The 22483-nt window shown below is 42.0% G+C and overlaps 1 protein-coding gene across 1 annotated transcript in view; it reads right to left on the reverse strand.

Moving 5' to 3' along the window:
- SLCO5A1 (solute carrier organic anion transporter family member 5A1) overlaps positions 1 to 22483 on the reverse strand; it is a 107181-nt gene that overhangs the window by 38169 nt on the left and 46529 nt on the right. Inside the window, exon 4 of the mRNA XM_015566250.1 lies at positions 8605 to 8769. Coding sequence (XP_015421736.1) covers positions 8605 to 8769 — 165 coding nt within the window. The remainder of the gene's footprint in view (positions 1 to 8604; positions 8770 to 22483) is intronic.

The following is a 22483-nucleotide window of genomic DNA, read 5'->3' on the forward strand; positions in this document are numbered from 1 at the left end:
CATTTTTAAAGACACAGGAACAGCCTGATGAAGGAAAAGAAAAGGTGACTGAGAAGCACTGCATCATCTCTTTCTTTGATTCCCTCCCCCCACCCTCCCCTCCAAAAAAAGATGGTGCTCGATTGTTTAGGGTGCTCAGTGATCTTCAACCAGTGGGTCGCAAGAGGCACACCGGTGTGCCACAAGAATGTTTAAAAGATGCAATGCCTGACTATGTATTCAGGGACACTGACCTATTTTCCCTTAGATTGTCAAGTAAAAATATGACAACAGCCACCACATTAGCCGTCTGCTGTGAATGAATACAAATTATGCCTTTTTTGGTCTGGTCAGCAAAAAATATATTTTTTGGTGTGCTGCAGAATTTCAGTAATTAGTTTATGTGTGCTGTGAGATGAAAACGGTGGAAAATTGCTGGTGTAGGGCAATTTCCGTATTCTTCATAGAAACAGCAGCATATAGCAAGGCACTAAAAAAATCACAATATATGAGTATCTATCTATCTATTCAATTAAACAGAACTCCATACAATAATAATCCTGCTGGATTGCAGAGTCTTCCTTTTAAAAAATTAGTTTCCATATTTTCTATTAATTACTGGCTGATCTTAAAAGTCCTCCACAAGAGACTCAAAGCTCTCTGTAATATGAAGCCAGTCCACACTATTTGTTCTATCTTACTTCCTCTGTTAAAATTCTTTCATTCATCTTCATACGCACCATAATGTGCTTCAAAGTAGTTTGCTAAATGGTAGGCACTCAGTAATCACTCGGTGAATTCAGGGAATGGACACAGTATCCCTAGACAGGTTGAGAGAGCACAGCATAGAGACAAATTCTCCGCAGGGCAGAGAGTTTTTTGTGTTGTTGTGAATCCTCACCCAAGAATATTTTTCCATTGATTTGTAAAGAGAGTGGAAAGGGGGCGGGGGAGAGACAGAAAAAGAAACATCAATGTGAGAGAGACACATCGATTGGTTGCCTCCAGCATGCACCCCGACTGGGGATCAAGCCTGCAACCCAGGTACGTGCCTGTGACCGGAATCAAACCCTGGATCCTTCAGTCCGAGGGCTGATGCTCTATCCATAGAACCAAACCAGCTAGGGTCAGATAGTTTCCATTAACACAAAATTTCCACTGGCACATTGTTCTAAGATCCTCAGAAATCTGATCTGAAGACAAATATGACATCTACTGTTGTCAGCACTGAAAATGCACCTGATGCTTCCACAATACTTGAAGCCACTAATATGTTTTCTTAAATATTTTTTAGTTCTCCCTAAAAATCTTTTATTAATGTACAGAATGCTTTGCTCAGCAAAGATAATGTCAATGACTCTGTTCAAATAAACAAAAGTTTTAAGTACAAATTGACAGTTTGCTGATAAACATATAAAAAATCTGTATATCTTGTAACTACAACTACCAACCCATTGATTATGTAAATAACTAACTGAGAGCAAGGCTGAAATAGGAACAAAGAGAAACTTGAAATGTCATAAATACAGATGTTCTGTTGGAAAATCTTATATAGGATATAGACATTTCACTGGGTCCTACTCTGCTTCATTATTGAATGATTCCACCAAGTTCAATTGCATTTCCAAAAGGTTTTGATAGTTATATGGAAGATATTTTGAACAAATTTAAGGAAGGTGTTACAAAACAATGCTGAACTACTCTATATAAAACAATTATATAGAAATTGTTTCTTGCATTGGTTAGAGAAGCATGTACCTATAACGTTTCTAAATATTTACTTAATAAGAAAACCAACATAAGTTATATTTATCTTAATAGCAAAGAGAGATATAGGCCTGGCTGACATGGCTCAGGGGTTGAGCATTGACCTGTGAACCAGGAGGTCAAGGTTCGATTCCCAGTGAGGGCACATGCTCAAGTTACAGACTCAATTCCCAGTGTGGGGTGTACAGGAGGCAGCTGATCAATGATTCTCTTGCGTCATTGATGTTTCTATCTCTTTCTCCCCTTCCCTTCCAAACATATTTAAAAAAATTTTTTTTTCTACTGAAATCTTTCTAGGTAGCGTTTTCTGTACTGGTCACTCTGTTCTCATCTTCAGGACTGCCAATTATACGTATGTTCGTTCTCCATTACCTGCCCTCCACATACAGCCCTCACCCCACAATCCTGATGGGCTGAGAGAAAACATCTCTGAGGAAATGACAGATGGTGGCATGAGCTGGGAGTCACAACAGTGTGTCTCTAGTCCAAGTATGCCACTGCCCATGAGGCCATGGATCCTTCAAGTAGCGTCTGTCCCTTATTTACCCACCTATAAATCTGGGGTAATATTATACTCCATCCCCTATTTTCCTCCTTCCTCATCTCTTTCAATAATAATCTGATCCTTTAGTCCTACTATAGAGGATGAAATATTTGATGAATAGGGAGGAAAGCCAGGGTCATTCTCATTAATAATTAATATATATGTTGTTCTTTAAACTTAATAACTACTTTGTAACTTTTTAAAACTTCACACCATTTTAAAGCTGGTAACATTGAGGCCAGAGAAATTAGTTAACTCGCTCAGGTTACATGGCAGAGGCAGCTCTTGAACCCAGACCTTCTGACTCTGACATATATAATGTTTCTCGTATAAAATGTTGGCTCACTACAAAACAGGTAGGGATCACCTTACTTAAGTAGGATATGGACCTGCTAAAATAGGACCACGCTCAGTACAAAGCTTCTGAGTTCTCAAAGGAAATATTTAATCATCGAGTTACCTTGCTCCTTGATAGTCCCTCCAAAAAAAGCAAAAAGTGGAACAATTCAACCTCATTCCATCACATGCACCCAAGGAGGAAAAATATCTATATATACATGAAATTTAAAATGCCAGGAAGAGATATTCCATACATATAAAGTAAAACGGTGAGACAATGACTAACTTCATTGCTTAGAAACAGAAGTTGTTCACAAAATTCAAAGGCTTTTCGGGGTTGGCAAGGGGAGGGGAATGATGGGATGCTTGTTAGCTGATCTTTGGTGAAAGGTCTTCTCATTCAATCCCTCATTCCAAAGAGGAGACTGCGGGCCAGGGAGTGCAGTGTTTACATTCCTCCGGTCATCAGCTCTACGGGTGTTCCCTGGGTGATGACTTACCCCGGGCCTGATGCCCGCTGTAGCAGAAATGCTCCTACGCTGCTCCTGACACTTGGTTCTTTCCCCAGGGTTTTCATCCTTCTGAAAAGCTCTCTCATCTTTCTCAACTCCATTTTTAGACATAAATGAATCCTGCTCTGCGAACGCTATACAGTATTTTTGATGACTAACGCTCTCCAGAGCCTCGGGGCCATTCTGAACATCTACGATCATCCAGGGGCGATGAATGTAGGTGCAGAAATCCGGAGAAAATGGGGCTGACCGTCCTCTGAGCCCGGAAACCCCTTAGGAGGGAAGTTTGACTTTATTTTTCTGTGCATTTGTGCCTGTGCACATGTACGCACGTGGAAAACCAATCCCAGACACAAGGGCTGTGTTATTTACTCATTATCAAAGGTGTGTGAAACAAAAACAGTCCCTTTAACTGAGAGATTTGGTGGCCTGACATTTCACTGCACGATGCTTCAAATATATGAAGCTATAACACTTAAAATGCCTCCCCCACCAAGAGTTGTAAAAAACAGACATATTTGGGGTTGAAAAATAAACGAAGAATAAGTAAATCAGAGATGAAAAGATTTAACTCTCATGCAACACTGACTCAGCTGAAATCACATGTATAATGTGTGACGCTTAAAGCAATGACACCTTCATCATTTACATTAAGTCTCCAGGCCTCCTTCAGTGCAGAGGAAATAATCTCTCAGCCCTGCCTTCACATAATTGTCTCCTGCCTTCGCTTTCATTTTCCCACTTCCTGTTAGCCACGCTCTCTCTCTTCTTACTCTTCAAATCCATTTCCCCCAGATCCTCTTTCCCATGAAAGTGTCCACACGTCCTGAGTCCTGGCTTCACTCTTCCGCCTTAGATTCCTGTTCCTGGGTGTCTCATAAAGTGGACACTGCCATTGTCATTAGTACCTTCTTCCCAAACACTGTGCCAATATACACACACTTTCCATCATTTCATCCTCATGACCTGTAACCCTCAGAGAAGTTCATGAACTTGTTCAGGAACACAGCAGCCCACTGGGGTCCACAGAGGATAGGACCCCTCTGTGTTCTCATGCATAGTGCCAGGCTCACAGCAGAAGCTTTAAAAATATTTGTGCACGATGGGTGGATGGATGGATGGATGGATGGATGGATGAATGGATGGATGGATGGATGGATAGATGGATGGATGGACGGACGGATGGACAGATGAAGAGGAAGAACAAGAATTTCAACAAGATGTGTCTCCCTCCAAAACAGATCCTCCTAACTACTGTACTGTGTGTCTTACTTTAATGAATAAAAATTCTAAAATGTAAGCAGTTTCTGAGGACAAGCTCAATCTATACGTCAGAAACCGTATCACGGAGTTTGGGGTGTACAGTTTGTAAAAACTGCTCTGTACCCCTCCGTTTCATCAACCCTGCACTGGATAGAGGAGGACCTCCACTGAAGCATTGCGGGTAGGGCTGCATGTGCCAGGCTCGGTGCGCAAGGCCAACAAACATCACCTGCTTTTACCATCACAGCGCAGGCTCCTCCTGAAGGAAAGTCTCTAATTTGATTTGAATTCCCAAAAGCAATATAGATTTTTCAAAAGTGCTTCCAGCAAGATTCTCTCTTTTGATCTTTATAACAAACTGATGGTAAATGCTTGGCCTTGGGGCTGGGGAACTGAGTATTATATGACAAATATATCCACGAGCTCTCCGTCTCCCTCCACTGTCTGGAATCAGCTTCTTTACCAAGAGACAGGCAAACTGGAAGCTGGACAATTAAACTAAATTGTTAAAAATAAGTAAGTATATTAGGCAAATGGGCTATTTAGTATAAAATGACTTCTACAGATCAAGATATAACGTCATTATAGCAAAGAAACAACACAACCCAATGGCCACCCCTAGGCAAGCAAAGAGACTGTGACACACAATGGAGTGCTGTGTGGCTGTAAAGAAACCAGCAAGATCTCTGATGCTACTCCAGTGCGGAACAGAGGGGACAGTGTGCCAACTCTGGGGTGAGATAGGCGAAGTACTAATATAATATAAAATATTGATGTATAGGATGTAAATATGACATACATAACACACATATTTACTTGCATATTCAAAAAGAAATAAGAGGAATAAACTAATAAAACGCTGCCTGTAGAAGGAGAGAGAACTGGAGGGAAGCGGGATGAAAGCAAGGCCTCTCTGAATGTCCTTTGCCTGATGGGTTTTTTTAAAATATATTTTATTGATTTTTCACAGAGAGGAAGGGAGAGAGAGAGAGAGTTGGAAACATCGATGAGAGAGAAACATTGATCAGCTGCCTCCTGCACATCTCCTACTGGGGATGTGCCCGCAACCCAGGTACATGCCCTTGACCGGAATCGAACCTGGGACCTTTCAGTCCACAGGCCGATGCTCTATCCACAGAGCCAAACCGGTTTTGGCATGCCTGATGGTTTTGACTCTCAAATCATATAACTGTCTTACATAATAAAAAAAAACAAATTTGGCTTAAAAACATAAAAATAATCCCTAAAAATGAAAATAAATAAAAGTAAATAAACTCCACATCAGATCAGGTTGTGGGCATAACCCAAACAGAGAAGAATTATTTCAAATAAGTTTAGGTCACAGTATTTTGCATATCCATAAGAGATAGCCTCTGGGCAAAAAGAACCACAAACAAGTCTAAAACTGCATTTCACATTTCATCATTAATAACACACACACACACACACACGCACACACATGCACACACGCGCGCACACATATACATACCTGTAGTTATATTAAAGTCATTAGGGGGAAAAAAGATTTTCAGCATTAGAGCAACGAGCAACCTATAATCTTAAATTTGAAGCAGAAATATCAATGTAACTCAAGACTTGTTTACTCTTTTTATTAACAAAAGTCCTAGAAACAATAACTACCTCATAGCAGTGAGCACCCCAGTGTCCAACTTGGGGATCTCCAAATCTCATTTTCTCTCAAAGGAACCACGGCTCCTTGAGAAACATGACTGGCCCCAGGTCTGGAAACACAATAAACAAGTCACTTTGTCACACCGGAAACCACACAGTTGCTGAGGCAGTGGGAAGGACACAGGTGCTAACATGAAGGGGCTCCCAGTGGCCAAAGGCTGGACAACTGGAGCGTCAAATAGAATGATGACTGCAATAGATTAAAGCGCATCACATAGAAATAGCTGTGAGTTCATCATTATATATTATTTAATGTATGTGTCACTATACAAATTTGCTATAAGTTTTTAAAACTGGTAAATGAAGGGAAAGAATCACAAAAGAAATAACAGTCACTTGGCTAACTGGGCAAACAGGAGGCTGGTCATTTGGTGAGGAGGTTCAGGGCAATTGAGAGAAAGAGCGAGGGAGAGCTTTGTGATGCACAGGGGTATGAACACTTCTCCCCAATGCCCCCTGGCTGTCTCCTGCCCCAGAAGTTTCTGTCGCTTTACTCCTATGACCAAGACGAAAATAGCCCGTCCTTAAGACTTCACTTAAATATATTAGTTTTCTTAATTGGTGGGATTTATCAAAATGCCTTTGAATTACCACTCTACCTTAGACTAATACAAAGTTTAAGTCAGAAAGCCTAGTGAAACGTTTCCACTCCGCCTTCAGGGCTCTGCCCATCATTTCAGGCTTTTCCCAATATCAACTTCATCATATTTCATTGCAATCATAAAGGTGGCCCCAAACAGTTTCACGGACAGGCCACAGGGGGAGGAGTGTAGGGTGAATGCAGATCCAGTGCTGCACAGATAAAAACAAATGGGGTGGCCCTGGCTGGTTTGGCTCAGTGGATAGAGCGGGTAGGCTCTGCCGGCGTGGCTCAGTGGTTGAGCCTCGACCTATGAACCAGGAGGTCACAGTTTCATTCCTGGTCAGGGCACATGCCTGGGTTGGGGGCTCAATCCCCAGTGGAGGCATGGAGGAGGCAGCCAATCAATGATTCCCATCATTGATGTTTCTATTTCTCTTTACCTCTCCCTTTCTCTTTGAAATCAATAAAAGTATATTTTTTAAAACAACAACAACAAACGGGGTCAGTTAAGGTGTTTCGATGGCATCCTCATCAGACCCTGGTGTCACCACCTCCCTCCAGAGCTCAGGTGCTCCCAGTGTGATGACAGTCTGAGCCCAGTAGTGCTCTAGGTTCTAGAGCAGATCGGAAAACCAAGAGTTGGCTTGTAGCTTGATTTAAAGCCACAGAGCTGTTATATGTAGTTTCACATTTATCTGGCTCTAACCCTTCTCTCCAGTAATACTTCTAAATTTGGGAAATACTTGAAGCTACACATAACAGCGACGTGGCTTCAAATGGAGCTACAAGCCAACTCTTGGTTTCCCTATCGAAGAACTGTTGCTCAGCAAAAGGTTAGTGTAAGCATCAGACTAGAAATGGGAGGTGAAGATTATCTGACAACCAAACTGTAACCTGTCCATTTTACCTTCAAATAAGGAAAACATTTTTGAAAAGCAAAAGAAAATATATTTTTATGTCACAAGTATGGTCCACATCAGTGTACTCCTTATAAAAAAAATTCCAAACATGGACCTGCAATCCAATTATGTGTGTCTTTATATGCAAAGTGGAAGAGAGAACAAAGTGATTACTCAAATATTCCAAGTCAGTGTTTTCTTCCGACAGTAATATCACGGGTCCTGTTAATTTTCAGATAATCGACGCTTGCTGGATTTGGATGAGGACATTGAGAAGAGAGTGGGAGGGACAGCCATTAGCCACTTAACTGTTTAAATATACTTTTCTTAATATATTGAACCATTTGACCATCTTTGAAACCACTAAGAAAATACCCAGGATATCCTATGACATAATACACTGAAAATGCCCCCCATATTTGAGAAGTCAGTTCCCACGTTTCTGAGCACCCAGTTTTCTGAGAGTTGAGCACTAAGGTACATGCATCAAAGTCTCAAAAAATTTCACAAAAATCATTTTCCCTATACATGAAATAATTTCTAAAGCAAAATTCATAGATTTTCTTTCTAAATTCAAGCATCTCCAGTAATTCGATTAAAATCTGTCAACATTTATGAAAGGAAAATCCTGATACCATAGAACTGATCTATATTTCAAATTATCAGCGTTCAAAAACCTAACACTTCAAGACTCATGCCAACCCATAAAAAGATTTATGCAGATGTACATGTGAATGCCAATGCCTATTTCATTCTTTCTAACTCAGAACAATAAAAACATAAATCAATGCAAAGGTCTCCCTTTCCAAAACACAGTTGGTAAAGTCACACAGCAATACAATCTCAATTATTATTAAAAAAAAAAAAAATTAAAAGCCTTCCTCCTCCCGAAATCTGGGGGGAAGGTATCTGTTAATGAACTTAACACTTTGATGTTAGAATGAATGTTAGTTCTCTTCACTCATTGCATTTCAGTTTAGTGGTCAAGGATTATGTTTTGAAGGCGCTCTCACGGCGGTGCCTTACCAGTGTAGATGCTGGCATTGGAAGCCGGAATACCAAACTGTGACTCGATGAACTTGGGAATGAAGGTAATGAAAGCAGTTACAATGGCACTCTCAGCTGTGTATGACAAACTCACAAAAAGGAATGTCATGTTGCTTAAGATCCTGACAGCTGCTCTTGGTAGGTCTACAAAATGACAAAAATGACAAATGAATGTTATAAACAAGGGATGGAAAAGAAAAGAAAACTGAATTGTTTTTGAAATGAACTGGACATAGCCATTCAGCAATACTTGAGAATATTAAAGAATAAAATTAGAAAAAACCTGATGACCGATTAGAAATTATCTTCTTTATTAAATAGATTTGGGTTTGGATTTTTTTTAATTTTCAAAAAGGATAAAGAAATTTAATAACGTGTTTTTAAAACATGCCCATATCCAAATATCCTTATAAGAAGTATCCAACCTATGATTCCTGTTTCGAAAAAAATGGTTTAAAGTAAATTATTTGCAATTTTTTAGTTTATGAAAATTATGCCATTCTTTGTTATGACTCCAAAGTCTACTAACTGTGTAAAGTACCTGCAACATAATCCTAAATTACAGTTTTCACTTCCCCCAACTGAAACTTCCCTGAGAAAATGACACCTGGGTGCCATCTCCCTGGCCCGTGACTGGACAGCTGAACTTCCAGCCTCAGGAAATAATGCAGCTGCAAGGGCACGTGGGGCAAGGCCACCAGGTCAGACAATCCAGGGACTTTGGAACAAAGAGAAATCTCCAAAGGAGCAGGACAGCCCAGAGCTGGGGCTCGCCCCCTGCCCAGCTGCCTCGCAGGAAGACAGAAGTCCACTCCTCGACGGTAGGCATGCATTTCCCAGGACTTGCCCAATATGTGCCTCAGGATGCATGTGCAGGTGTTTTCATGTCGGCATTCACTGCTTATCACAGCAAAATTTTAGGGAAAAACACCTTAATGTCCATTAATGGGAAGTGTTTAAATTATGGCATCAGCCATATAATAAAATACTATGTAGTAATTACACCTGAGATAAGCTGCACATACTGGCATAAAAGGAACTCCAATCAATATTTTTATTAATGAATAAAGCCAGCCGCTGCAGAAATATATGTGTGTGTAAATATGTAATATGTCATATATTTATATATATGAATATAATATATGTTCATATTACATTTAATTATATTTGCATATATTTATATTTTATATAATATCATACATCATATATTGTATATTTATATATAACATTTACATAAAAATAAAAACAAAAATATATTTATATATAGTCAAATGTATACATCTCAATATATATAACACCAAGATATTCTGTGAATGGAAAATTCATAAAGAAGAATAAAAGGAAATTTTTGTATGTGTAGTTTTGTATTTTTGGCATGTTTATCACGTGAATTAACTCACACTCATGTAATGTTTACATACCTTCAAGGAAAAGGTCACCTGCATTATTTTACAGTCAGTCATCTCAGTGATCAGAACAGTTATTTACGCTATGACATACAATCAGTTCATAAAAATTAAGCAGCAACTGTGGTTAAAGCTATAATTTATAGGCTATTCACAGGAATTTAAAATTTCAGAAGGCAAGACTATTCACTATTATCATTTTTAACTGTAAATTAATTTGTATATTCTATAGCTTAATTTAATTAAAGTTTAAATGAACATTTTAAAGAGAAAATTAAGATGCAAACTTAATTTTTTAACATGGAAAAACACACGAGAAAAAAAATATAATCAAAGTACTTCATAAAATTGACCAATGTTCTCTTATAAACACTGCAGATCAAAATGTCATATCCAAATTTTAAAAATTAGAAAGATTTCATATCAACATTTAAAGATTCAGCTGTTATATTAAAAAGCCAATGTGTTAAATCTGAAACATCTGGGGAAAACTATAAATTATTTTAATCCAAGAAGATAACATGAATCACATGAATATTTTAAAAGATACTATTTATATCAAACTGGTTTTTCTTTTATCCCCATTTGGCATGCTAAAGTAACCTTCGAATTTCAAAGGTAACTAAAAATACATGTGATGTTTCTCCCTTCTCTTTCATTAAAAAAAAAAGTCTGCTATTATTTAAGAAGAATTTATCCAAAGTTCAGACTTTCAACAACTTTAAGTTATTTTCCTTTATTCTTTCACCTTCCTCCTTCCCCTTTGCTGGGCTAACTTTCAGCCCATGCCCTGCAGGTACCTAGGGTTGTATCTTTGGCTCGTGGGGCTGGACACAGGGGGAGTGAGCAAGTAAGTCTAGACAATGAGAATAATGGGAATTGTTTTTTTAACTGCCAGAGAGAGTAGGTACAAATACAGAAAGGAGACAGTTAGGTATAAGATTGGAACTGGACGTATTGGTATGAATTCATGAGATTATATATGTATGTACATATATATATGATAATTGATTGATGATAAATAATAAATTGTGTGTACGTGTATGTGTACCCTCAGAGTGAGGCAAAAGTAGGTTTACAGTTGTGAATATGTGAAACACAGTTTATCTTATATTGTTATTAATTATTGTATTATTTTCCATATAAACAACTATAAACCTACTTTTGCCCCACCCTGTGTATACATTTCCTAACTCTGTGTATTAACAGGGTTTAGATATAATGACACCCTAATAGCAATGAGCCTACTTAGCACTCAGTTCTTGGTTTCTCAATGTCATTTTCCACTAAAATGACACTGACCCTCTTGGAGAATTGTCTAACCTCAGAGCTGGGGCAGAGAAAATGCAAGGTGAGCCTGGAAAATCTTGCTGAACAAGAAAGTAAAGAAGTGCTCAAAAAATTATGGGGACATTTCCGAAAGATAGCATGAAGGATTCCCAGTTCCCAAACGTGAAACAATTTGAGCTCAACTGATGCTAAAAATGGTAAGTTAGAGTTTAACAGGAACAAGATCCAGTCAATCCTCATTATTTGCAGATTCAGTATTTGCAAATTCACCTGCTCACTAGAATGCATCTGTAACCATAAAATCAACACTAGCAGCACATGGCCAATTGAGGACATGCACAAAACAGCGAGACTTGGGAGTCGCAGGATGCACATTCTTGGCTGAGGTTGCACAAGGCCCTCTTGTTTCAGCTCTCACACTGTAGACAAGCGTCCTTTTCACAATACAGTGTTACATTTTTTGCATTTTTGTGCTTTTGGTCATTTCATTGTTTAAAATGTCCGGCCACCCCCAAGCATAGCGCTGAAGTGCTGCGTAGTGTTTCTAAGTGCAAGAGGCTGGAGCAGGCCTCCCAGAGAAAGTGCATGTGTTAGATAAGCTTCTCTCGGGCAGGGGGTACAGTGCTGCTGGCCACGGGTTCAATGTGAATGAATCAACAATGTATATTCCATAAGGTGTCGCTGAACAGAAACACACATCAAGCAAGGTTGCCGGTTGGTGGGATGGCCGCGACGTTGTGGCAGGAATCCAGCCCTGTGTCTCCCCTGGAGCCATGCTTCAGTCTTGGCTACATCAGTGCTCGTGGTGACTCTACAGAGCACAACTTCTGCGAATAATGAGAGCTGACAGCACACAAAGTGCCTATAAATTATTTATCGCTTTATCGTTGTGATTTACTATCCACTTTACAGTGGAGAAACCAGGCAGATACATTCTCATCCAAGCGATGGAAGTTCACCTAACTGGTTACAAGGCGAGGCCGCACTGTGTGGCCTCTGTCACAGGGTGCTGAGCACAGCACCGTGTCAGTGGTATGTCTACGAAAGGGCATTAAATCGGGGGGTGACGTCATTAAAGACAAGTTGAACAATATCTATAAAGTGATTGCCTTATGCTTTTTAAAAAGATAAAGGTCATTAAAGACACACACAAAAAAGATGAGAACCTTATCCAGAATAACAGAGATGAAAAAGACACTAAAACTTGTACTTTGGGATCGGATCTTGGACATAAAGGGCAGTTGGGTTAATGGGCGACATCTGAATGGGTCCTGTGGTCTGAGTGATAACCTGGGATCGATGGGAACTTCCTGACTTTGCTGGCTGGCCTGCGGTCACACAGGGGCATGTCCTCGTACTGAGGAAACACACATGAGAGTATTAGCAGGCAGCAGAGCATCATGTCTTCAATTTCTCAGGTGGATCAAAATGTCAGCAATTGGGGAGTTTGGGGTGCAGGGTACACAGGCGTTCTGCGTGCTGCCTCTGGGGCTTTTACGTAAATCCAAAATTATTTCAGAAACACAAAGTTCTAAAACCTAAGTCAGCAAAGAGGTTGCTAAATCCACCCATTTGCAGCCAGATATCTCGTTTTTATGCTGCAAGACATGATTAGATAAGTTTCTTGGTGTCACTTATAACTGTGTCATTGTAAAATCAAAGATGCAGCAAAACACGGGATGAAGGAGAGATGAAATCTTGACCGTGATCACTGAAAGCTAAGACATCCTACCCTAAGGGCAAGCTGACACTAAAACCTCAAGGCTTTTAGTTTAGTCACCAGGGTGTGTGACCACCACCTCTATCTAGTTTCAAAATATATGTTTTCATTGTAAATAAATATAAGCATTTATGTTCAGGAATGAGGTTGGAATTTAGCCCTATTGAATGTAAATATACTTTTACCTACTTTCAAATTTTCTACCAGCTGCTTGCATTACTTTTATATGCTATGAACAACCCCCAAAAAACTGCAATTCTAAAGGGATGCAGCAACGTGTAAGCCTCCAAGACAGGGGTGGGGAACCTTTTTTCTGTCAAGGGCCATTTGGATACTTATAACATCACTCACAGGCCACACACAATTACCAGCTTAAAAGGTAGCCTGCCATATTTGGTCAAACAGTCAATTAACTCCCTCTAATGCCTTGGCAGGGCCAGGCCAAATGATGTCTCGGGCCTTACACGGCCCACGGTCTGGATGTTCCCCATCCCTGCTCCAAGAGAAGTCGTCTCTGATGCAGGCAGCTAACTTAGAAACTCCTTCCTCCTCTTCTTTCAACCTTCCTTAGGATGCACTTCTCCACTTATATTTTACTAGAGGCCCAGTGCATGACATTCGTGCACTGCAGGGGGGGTGGGGGCTGTCCCTCAGCCCAACCTACACCCTCTCGCAGTCCGTAACTTCTTGGGGGATGACTGCCTGCGGCTGCTGAGCTCACCAGCCGTGAGCCCAGCTTCTGGCTGAGCAACACTCCCACAGGGGAAGCGCACTGACCACCAGGGGGCAGCTTCTGCGTTGAGCATCTACCCCCTGGTGGTCAGTGCACATTATAGTGACTGGTCGTTCCACTGTTCGGTCGATTTGCATATTAGGGTTTTATTATATAGGATCATGCCTATTTTCCCTTCAACCTCCCTTTAAGGACAAGGACTTTTCATATATGTCTCCTGGGTTCTTCATTTCTATAGTAGTTGCTCAATAAAGATATTTGTGAAAGAGAAAAAGAAACAAAGAAATAGAGAAGCTTTCTTAGGATAGGTATTGCCAGCCATCTAGCTCAATAATTAGAATAATATTTGGGAGCCAGTCTCTTCCCTTCCTAAAAGTCTTACATAATACCAATTTCTTAAATAAAAGTAAAATGTGAGGGAAGTGTCACTTGAACAAGCACATAAAAGTGACTTAACTGGACTAAGTCAAACATGACATAGAATTCATACTGGGCACAAAAAGAACAATAGTAAAAATGGGAACACCAAGAGTGGGGGTCCTTGTTATATAAAAGGTTGACAAATTATAAAATAGCATGATATGGTCAGAAGACAGGTGCTTTGCAAAGCACATGGGCAAGACCCAAGGCCGCAGCCTCGAGGGTGGGAAGAGGGAAGGTGAGATGGAGAGGAGGGAACACTGTACAATAATTATAGCAGTCAGGCCGGGTGGGAGTCCACAGTGGCTGTAACACCTAAGTTATGATATTAATCATATAATATAATTATATGGGTTTTTTTCTGTATTTCACAATGTTTTGACATAAAAATCTTGCTGACTAGAAAGAAATGAACTACCAATTATCAGAAATAGCCAGGGCTCCGCTGGGAACACATAGTCCCAATCACCAACTTGTCTAACTCACACACACCCAGCCAGTATTTCCCTTGCCCTAAATCACCCAGAGCCAGGTCCTAGACAACTAGACACCCTGCAGCCCAGAGCCCACTGGATTATTCACTCCACCCTGCCTTATCTTCCCATGGACACCTCAATAAAGGCGGTGGCCCTGGCTTCTCCCCAACTCTTATCTTTTGTTTCCCAACCACACCTGGTGCTTCCCTGTGGCCCTGCATGGCATGGCATGACCCTTCTCTTATAAGTAATAATCTATAATAATAAAAGCATAATGTGCTAATTAGACCGAACATCCTTCCAGACAACCTTCCAGATGAAGCCGGGGCTGTGAGGGAAGCCTGGGTCCAGGCAGCCAGGGGAAGGAAGGCCTACTCTTGCACAAATTCCATGCATTGGACCTCTAGTCTAAGTAATAAATTTTTCTTTCAATGACACTGACCTTCTATATATATATATATATCTCCAGACCGGAAGGGAGAGGGAGAGAGAGATAGAAACATCAATGACAAGAGAATCATTGATTGGCTGTCTCCTGCATGCCCCCTACTGGGGATCAAGCCCGCAATCCAGGCATGTGCCCTTGACCAGAATCAAACCAGGGACCCTTCAGCCCCCAGGCCAACACTCTATCCACTGAGCCAAACCAGCCAGGCAATGACACTGACCTTTCCTTGATGCCATTCAGTCTCCTCCATAAATTCAAATTCTAATTCTAAAACCAATTCCATTATCACCTCTCCACGAAATCCCTTGATCCCCTTCTTTCATAAGCACTCAACATGAGTATTTAATTTTTCCTCTACCTCAGATTTTTACGTTTTTACCACTTGTATAGTTTTAAGCCTTCTGGGGGATCAGTGAGCAGATGGAAGCATCCCATCCCGTGCAATGGACACCTCCACAACTCCCCGGATGGCCTGTGGGTCTTGCGCCACCCTGTGCATTTCATGGGCATCGCGCAGATGCGACTTTCTGATGCCCCTTACCCAGGAGCAAAACTATTTTCAGTCTCGTCTTTCTGTAAAACCAAAACCAAAGTGGCTCTTCATACGTAACATGGCCAAATAGGACCCAACTGTCCTGTCCATTCTTTCTTCATCCATTTCATTCTTGCTCATTTTCTTTGAAACTAATTATGCCCTGGGCTCCCCATGAAAGCATGCCAATTTCTCCTGCTCATCCACAAGACGTGGGCCAAGGCCTTTCTTGCTGCAGGGGGAGCTCCTGAGATACTTATCTGCAGACAATGAACAGAAAGGGAAGCCATTGGGGCCCCCAATCCATCATTGGTGGTTGCTGGCCACAGTAATCTGCGCCCTTAAATCCAGCACTAATATGAGTATTTCTATATATCTTCCCAGGTAGGTGCCATCCAACGAGTAAGCCCACAGTCCATTTGCACTGAGTATGAAGGAAGTGTTTTCTTTTTTTAGGAATTCTTTGCCAGGCCTGTTACCATTTACCTTTTCCCTCATAAGCTGTAGGTCCAAATCTAAAGGTTTAGCTCATCACTAGAAAACACGTGCACATAAAAATAATCGTAAAAAGGAAATGAACAAAGCATCAGAGGTCAATAAGGTGTAAGTAGAGCAGAACATCAAAACCAGAGAAAAGCACTGAACTTGTCTATCAGACCCTCCCTGGGCTTCAAATTTGACTCCAAAGCAAAAGGCCGCCATTAGCAGAAACACTCTGACTTCTTCATGGAAAACAAAGCTTTGCCCAAGTTCTAGGGCAGTGATTCTCACAGTGTGGTCTCTGGACCACCAGTGCCGGTATCACTTGGGAACCTGCCAAACGTGCATGTTCTCAGGCTCCACCCCAGGCCACCTGGATCGGACACTCTGGGTTTGAAGAAGCCCGCACAGTGTCCGCAGGCTAAGCTGAAGAACCACTGTTCTCAAGCAATAGTGTTTTATATGAGAGGCACTGAGCCATGCTTCTATGGCAAACCGGGAGATTCAAGCACCAGCTTTCATAGAAGCTGCCAACATAAAGCTGAAGTGCAATTCGGCAAAGGAACTTTGTAAGTGGGCTAAAGGCACGAGGCTCTGGGCCATCCCTCTTTGCTGAATCAAGGATTGGCCCCGGCATAATCCATACCATGCTAGTTTTTAAATGCTGAGCCACATGCAATAGTTCCGATGTTCTTGGGTAACTCCGATTGAGAACTGATTCCTTCTGCCCCTCTCAACCAGTTCCTCTCCCCACGACCTGAGGTTAAAACCCCCAAACCACCCTTGGTACCTCCCTCACCATCATTCCTGTATCAGCTGCCACATCCTACAGACACAATCTCTTCCTTCCTTCCTCATTGTTAGGATGCACTCCCTCTGGCCTCTCCTGTGTGGACACGTTTTCTGAAATATACTGCTACTAGAGCCTGATGCACGGAAATTCATACAAGAGCAGGCCTTCCTTCCCCAGGCTGCAGGCACCAGCTTCCCTCTGGCACCCGGGACCCGGGCTTTGCTCCTCCGGCCGCTGGCAGGCACCCAGGACCCAGGTTGCTTCCCTCTGGCCCCAGCTTTGTCAGGAAGGATGTCCGGAGTGGCATCCAGAAGACGTCTGGTCTAATTAGCATATTACCCTTTTATTATTATAGTGGTTTTTTTCATAGCTTGAAGTAAATGGCCTGCACCTGCAGAATTTAAGATACACTCCCCAAACGACTCGGGCGCTCCCCTCTGCCTGACCGAGCTGTGCACCCACCAGACATCCTGCTATCTTCCAAGGATGTCCTGTTGTTCAGGCAGCTCCCCCCACTGGCTGGTGCAACCCTGACCCAGTCCCTGTATAAGAGAACATAAACACTCCCTCAGCACTGACACTGATATACTGGTCTCAGCCCGCTGTGAGAGAATGTAATAAAATATCTTATACTCTCACAGCATCTCTTGACCTGGCTCTTGTCGGCGTGGACCTAACATTCATCATTCAAATATGCAGAGTATCTACCAGGGGGTGTAAATTCATCAGGGAACATGAACAAAAAAATTCCTTTCCTGCCCTAACTGGTTTGGCTCAGCGATAGAGCATCGGCCTGCAGACTCACGGGTCCCAGGTTCAATTCTGGTCAAGGGCATGTACCTTGGCTGTGGGCACATCCCCAGTAGGAGGTGTGCAGGAGGCAGCTGATTGATCTTTCTCTCTCATCGATGTTTCTAACTCTCTATCCCTCTCACTTCCTCTCTGTAAAAAATCAATAAAATATTTTTAAACATTCCTTTCCTTCATTAAGCTTCCTTTCTCATTGCAGAGATAATAACATAAATAAGTAAAATACACAGTATATTAGATAGTGATGACTGTTGAGGTAATAGAGGAGGAAAGGCGATAGGAGTTTGGAGAGGAGGGTGGGGATTTTTAGATAGGATGACTAAGCAAGGCCTCCCTGAAAAGGGACCCTCTGAGTTACATCCAAAGGTGTGAGGGGACTGAGGAGAGAGCTTTCCCAGCACAGGAGTGGCAGGTGCAAAGGCCCTGAGTGAGAAGATGCCTGGCGCGTCTGAGGACCATTCCTCAACGTGGTTGGAGCAGAATAAACAAATGGGACTGCAAGAGAGAGATGGGGCCAAACAGGTAAGCAGGGATCAGGTCGGCGCCCCAGTAGGTGGCATCGGGAAGGGACTTTTCTGTGAGGGACGTGGGAGACCCCCGAGGCTTTGAGCAGAGGAGTGGTATTTTAACAGGATCCTCCTGGCTGTTGAGTTGAAGTCAACGGAAAGGGGCAAGGATAGAAGAGGGAGACCAGTTTAGAGGCTTCTGTCCTTTCCTTCTCTACTCATCAAAGCCATCACCACCTCTCACTTGGGCTGTGTCCATAGCTTTCTGCCTGGACCCCCTCCTGAGGTCCGCTCAGACCGCCCCACCGCCCGTTAGGGATGACTTCCGTTACAGGCCAGAACTCCAGCTCTCCACACGCCGCATGGCCCTACCTCACCTTCTGAACCTCATCTCCCAGGCTCGGCCACGCACACCCACCCACCAGCCACAATGCACGTGTTCAGCACTTTCAAACACATCTGTGCAGTCTGAGCCTGCCTTCGCACTCCCACCGCCCCCTCCGCCTACTGACATCCTCCGTCTTCCAAGGTTCCTGAAAGCTTTCCTGATCCCTCAACGACACGTTCCCCCGCCGGCCTGTGAACCTCACGCCAGTGTGTCCAGCCTCCCTTGTGGTCCTTATGTATTCCCACCTGTGCCTATCCTGCCTCCCTCGGTGGCCTGTAAGCTCCCGGAGGGCGAGCCCTGGCTCCCTGTCTTCACATCTGCCACAGCGCAGAGGACAGCACCTTCTACAGAGGGAAGAGCTGCTTAAATAATGACGACAGCCCGGCCAGCGTGGCTCAGTGGTTGAGTGTCGACTTATGAACCAGGAGGTCATGGTTTGATTCCCCATCCGGGCACATGCTTGGGTTGCGGGCTCATTCCCCAGTAGGGGGTGTGCAGGAGGCAGCTGATCAATGATTCTCTCTCATCATTGATGTTTCTCCCTCTCCCCCTCCTCCTCCTCTCCCCTTCCCCTCCCCCTCTCCCTCTCTATCAAAAAATATTTTTAAAAAATAATGACAACATAATCCCCTAGTGATCAAATTTCTGTAACTTTCAATGGTCTCTTTAAATCCATTCATCACCTCAGAGTAACTCTTTATGTAGTTAGTATTGCAAACATATCACACTCTAGCACAAAGTTTGGCAGAGAAAAATCTGTTATATTTTATGCTTATTCATAATGCTAAGCAATTAAGCTTAAAAATATAAAAGTGGACACAAAAATAAAATTGTTCTTGTGATTAACTGCCACCAAAAGTTTTCCATTGAGGAAGATAAACAGTTAAATTTGGAAGACTAAAATGCTGGATTTTGAAACTCTGGAAAATGGATCCACTTAAATATTTTAAGTGTTTCTTTTTATTGATAAGAGTTTGATGCAATCAATGCTAGTCTCCTTATGGATAGGTGACGCAGACACACTAAAAATTCTACTTTTCTCCTTTGTGGTGTTTTAAAACAGTCTTATTCCTGCATAATTTATAACGAGAATCAAGAAACACCGAGTCAGATTTTCCCAATGTCTATCATTACAACGTGGAGGTGGGGTGGAAAGTATAGTACATTTTCTACTAGTATTCTCTGTGGCAGAACTTTCCATAAGGGTGCCATTCAGTATGGCCCAAATAACTTTCTTTTTAAGAAAGTATTAACTGAGCTTTCTTTCCACCTCCTCTCTGAAGAAGCTAATATTAGTATCCAAATTCTATATACTGTGTTAGGCAAAATTAGGTTTACAGTTGTTCATATGAAAAATAATACAATTAATAAGTATACAAGAATAAACATTGTGTTTCCCATACTCACAACTATAAACCTACTTTGCCCCACCCTGTATAAAGACCCTAAGAAGCCCTGCCCCAGAAAATAGAACAAGGGAGCCCAGCTAGTGTGACTCCGTGGTTGAGTGTCAACCCATGTACCAAGAGGTCACAGTTTGATTCCTGGTTAGGGCACATGCTGGGGTTGTGGGCTTGATCCCCAGTAGGGAGTGTGTAGGAGACAGCCAATAGATGTTTTGCTCTCATCAATGTTTCTATCTCTTCTCCCTTCCTCTCTCTCTCTAAAAATCAATAAAAATACATTTTTTAAAGAAAGAACAAGGGATAAGAGGACCTGGGAATCAATCTCAGATTTAACTCAAAGGAAATCTTAGTAACCATTCTTTAATTTTTTTATTTTTATATTTTTATAAATCTACTTATATTTTCTTTTTTTAATATATTTTTACTGATTTCAGAGAGGAAGGGAGAGGGAGAGAGAGATAGAAACATCAATGATGAGAGAGAATCATTGATTGGTTGCCTCCTGAAGGCCCGCCCCCCTGGGGATCAAGCCTGCAACCTGGGCATATTCCCTGACTGGGAATCGAACCGGTGACCTCTCGGTTCCTAGGCTGATGCTCTACCGCTGAGCTACACCCGGCTGAGCAACAGTTCTTTAATTTAGGAACTCAATAATGAATGTTGGCTTTATAACATGAATTATGTTAACAATGAAATGATTCCCCCCCCCCCCTCCCTTGTTCTTTTGAAAATCAGTTTAAATATTAGATTATAGGTCCAATTTCATTTCCCATAGGTGTAGGTATTAGGTACTCTAAAGGAAGTCAGTATGTGTAAGATAAATATGAATTAACTTTATATATTCTAACAGAACATTATTCCAAAATTAGCAACATCATTTGAATCATTTTTAGCAGAACATTTTCACTTTATCAGCCCATTAAAATAGGATTCCTTTTCCACAGGAAAAGGTGCCTCTTGAGGTTGCAGCTAGATACAATGAGGGAATCCAGGGCAAGTGGAAGTAATGAAAGGAACTAGCTCTGTGTCTGAATCAGGAGGTTTGGCCGCAGAAGTGACATCAGTCATCAGCATTAAGGCAGAGAGCAGGGTGAGAAAGCTGAGGATTTATCAGAGATACTGACAAGAAAATCAGAATAGAAACAGATGTTATAAGACTCCTCTTACTCTTTCTTTTAAGAGAAAATATCCTGAACCATGAAAGTGAGCATCGAAAGATGACAGGAAGCCACCCCGAGCAGCACAAGAAGACACCCAATAAAACAGAGCATAGAGTCCGTTCTGAAAAATAATTTTAAAACTTTGTGATGACTTTATCACTTTTGAACCTGCCTGCCTAAGTGCATGTCCCCCCGAAAAGCAGGTCCTGAGATAAGGATTCAAGTCCAAGTTGTTTACTTGGGAGATTCAGAAAACATGGGACAAGGAATGTGGACATGGTGCTGGGGCGGTGAGGATGAAGAATTGTCTGGCCCGTGAACTGGGCAATCATCAGCTATGGTTAAGACTGCTTTGTGGCGGGGAGGCCAGGTGTTCATTCCTTGGCACTTGCAACTCTCTCAAGCAGGAGCCCAGCAGTGTCCCCGCCTACAAAGAAAACCTCCAGGCACATGATGTAGGTACTGGCAGATGGCCTCCACCAGGAAGACAGGAAGAACCAGAGGGAGGATGGGGCCCCAACAGCATAGTCTACACTGCATCCCCCAGAAGGAGGCTGTTCCCATCAACAATAGTTCCCGCTGTTGGTATTTGGTATCAATATTCTCTCTCTTTACTATACAGTACAGCATATATTTCAGGTCATCTATGCCTAAACTATCAAACATACAGTTTTAGCTTACCTACATCTTTAGTCCTCCCCTTGCATCTACTTTACACTCTTCGTAAGTTAAGATTCTGAGTCTATTCCTGTATGGTAAATTCTTTAACATCAACCTTGATCTCAACTAATTTTTTTTTAAATCACTCTTTTGGTAGCAACCGTAATAGTCCATAACAACATACATGGAAAATGATGGGCTGGTCCACGGGGTCAGAGCTCAGGCATCCAGAGAATTCTTTATGTTTTGAGAGTAGAAGTCATTTTGGCAGCCCCAAAACATACATTGTCGGAAAAGGATGATGGGGGTGGGGAGGCCAACCTTCAACCTCACAGGAAAGAAGCATGTCCAGTGAAATGTCACCTGGCTTGCTTTGAACAAATGCGGGCACTGAAAATAATCCCATCTAAACGTTATTGTTCTTAGGCTGCAGGAATCTACACTAATAAAAGAGAAACATGGTAATTGGCGTACGACTTCTACCCTTCCCATTGGCTAATCAGCGAGATATGCAAATTAACTGACAGCCAAGATGGCAGCCTGCAGCCAGGCAGCTTGAAACTAACATGAGGCTTGCTTGCTTCAGTGATGGAGGAAATCAACCTCAGAACTCTTGAGATCTGGGACCAG

The sequence above is a fragment of the Myotis davidii genome, unplaced genomic scaffold (assembly GCF_000327345.1).
Source record: "Myotis davidii unplaced genomic scaffold, ASM32734v1 scaffold200, whole genome shotgun sequence".
Lineage (NCBI taxonomy): Eukaryota > Metazoa > Chordata > Mammalia > Chiroptera > Vespertilionidae > Myotis > Myotis davidii.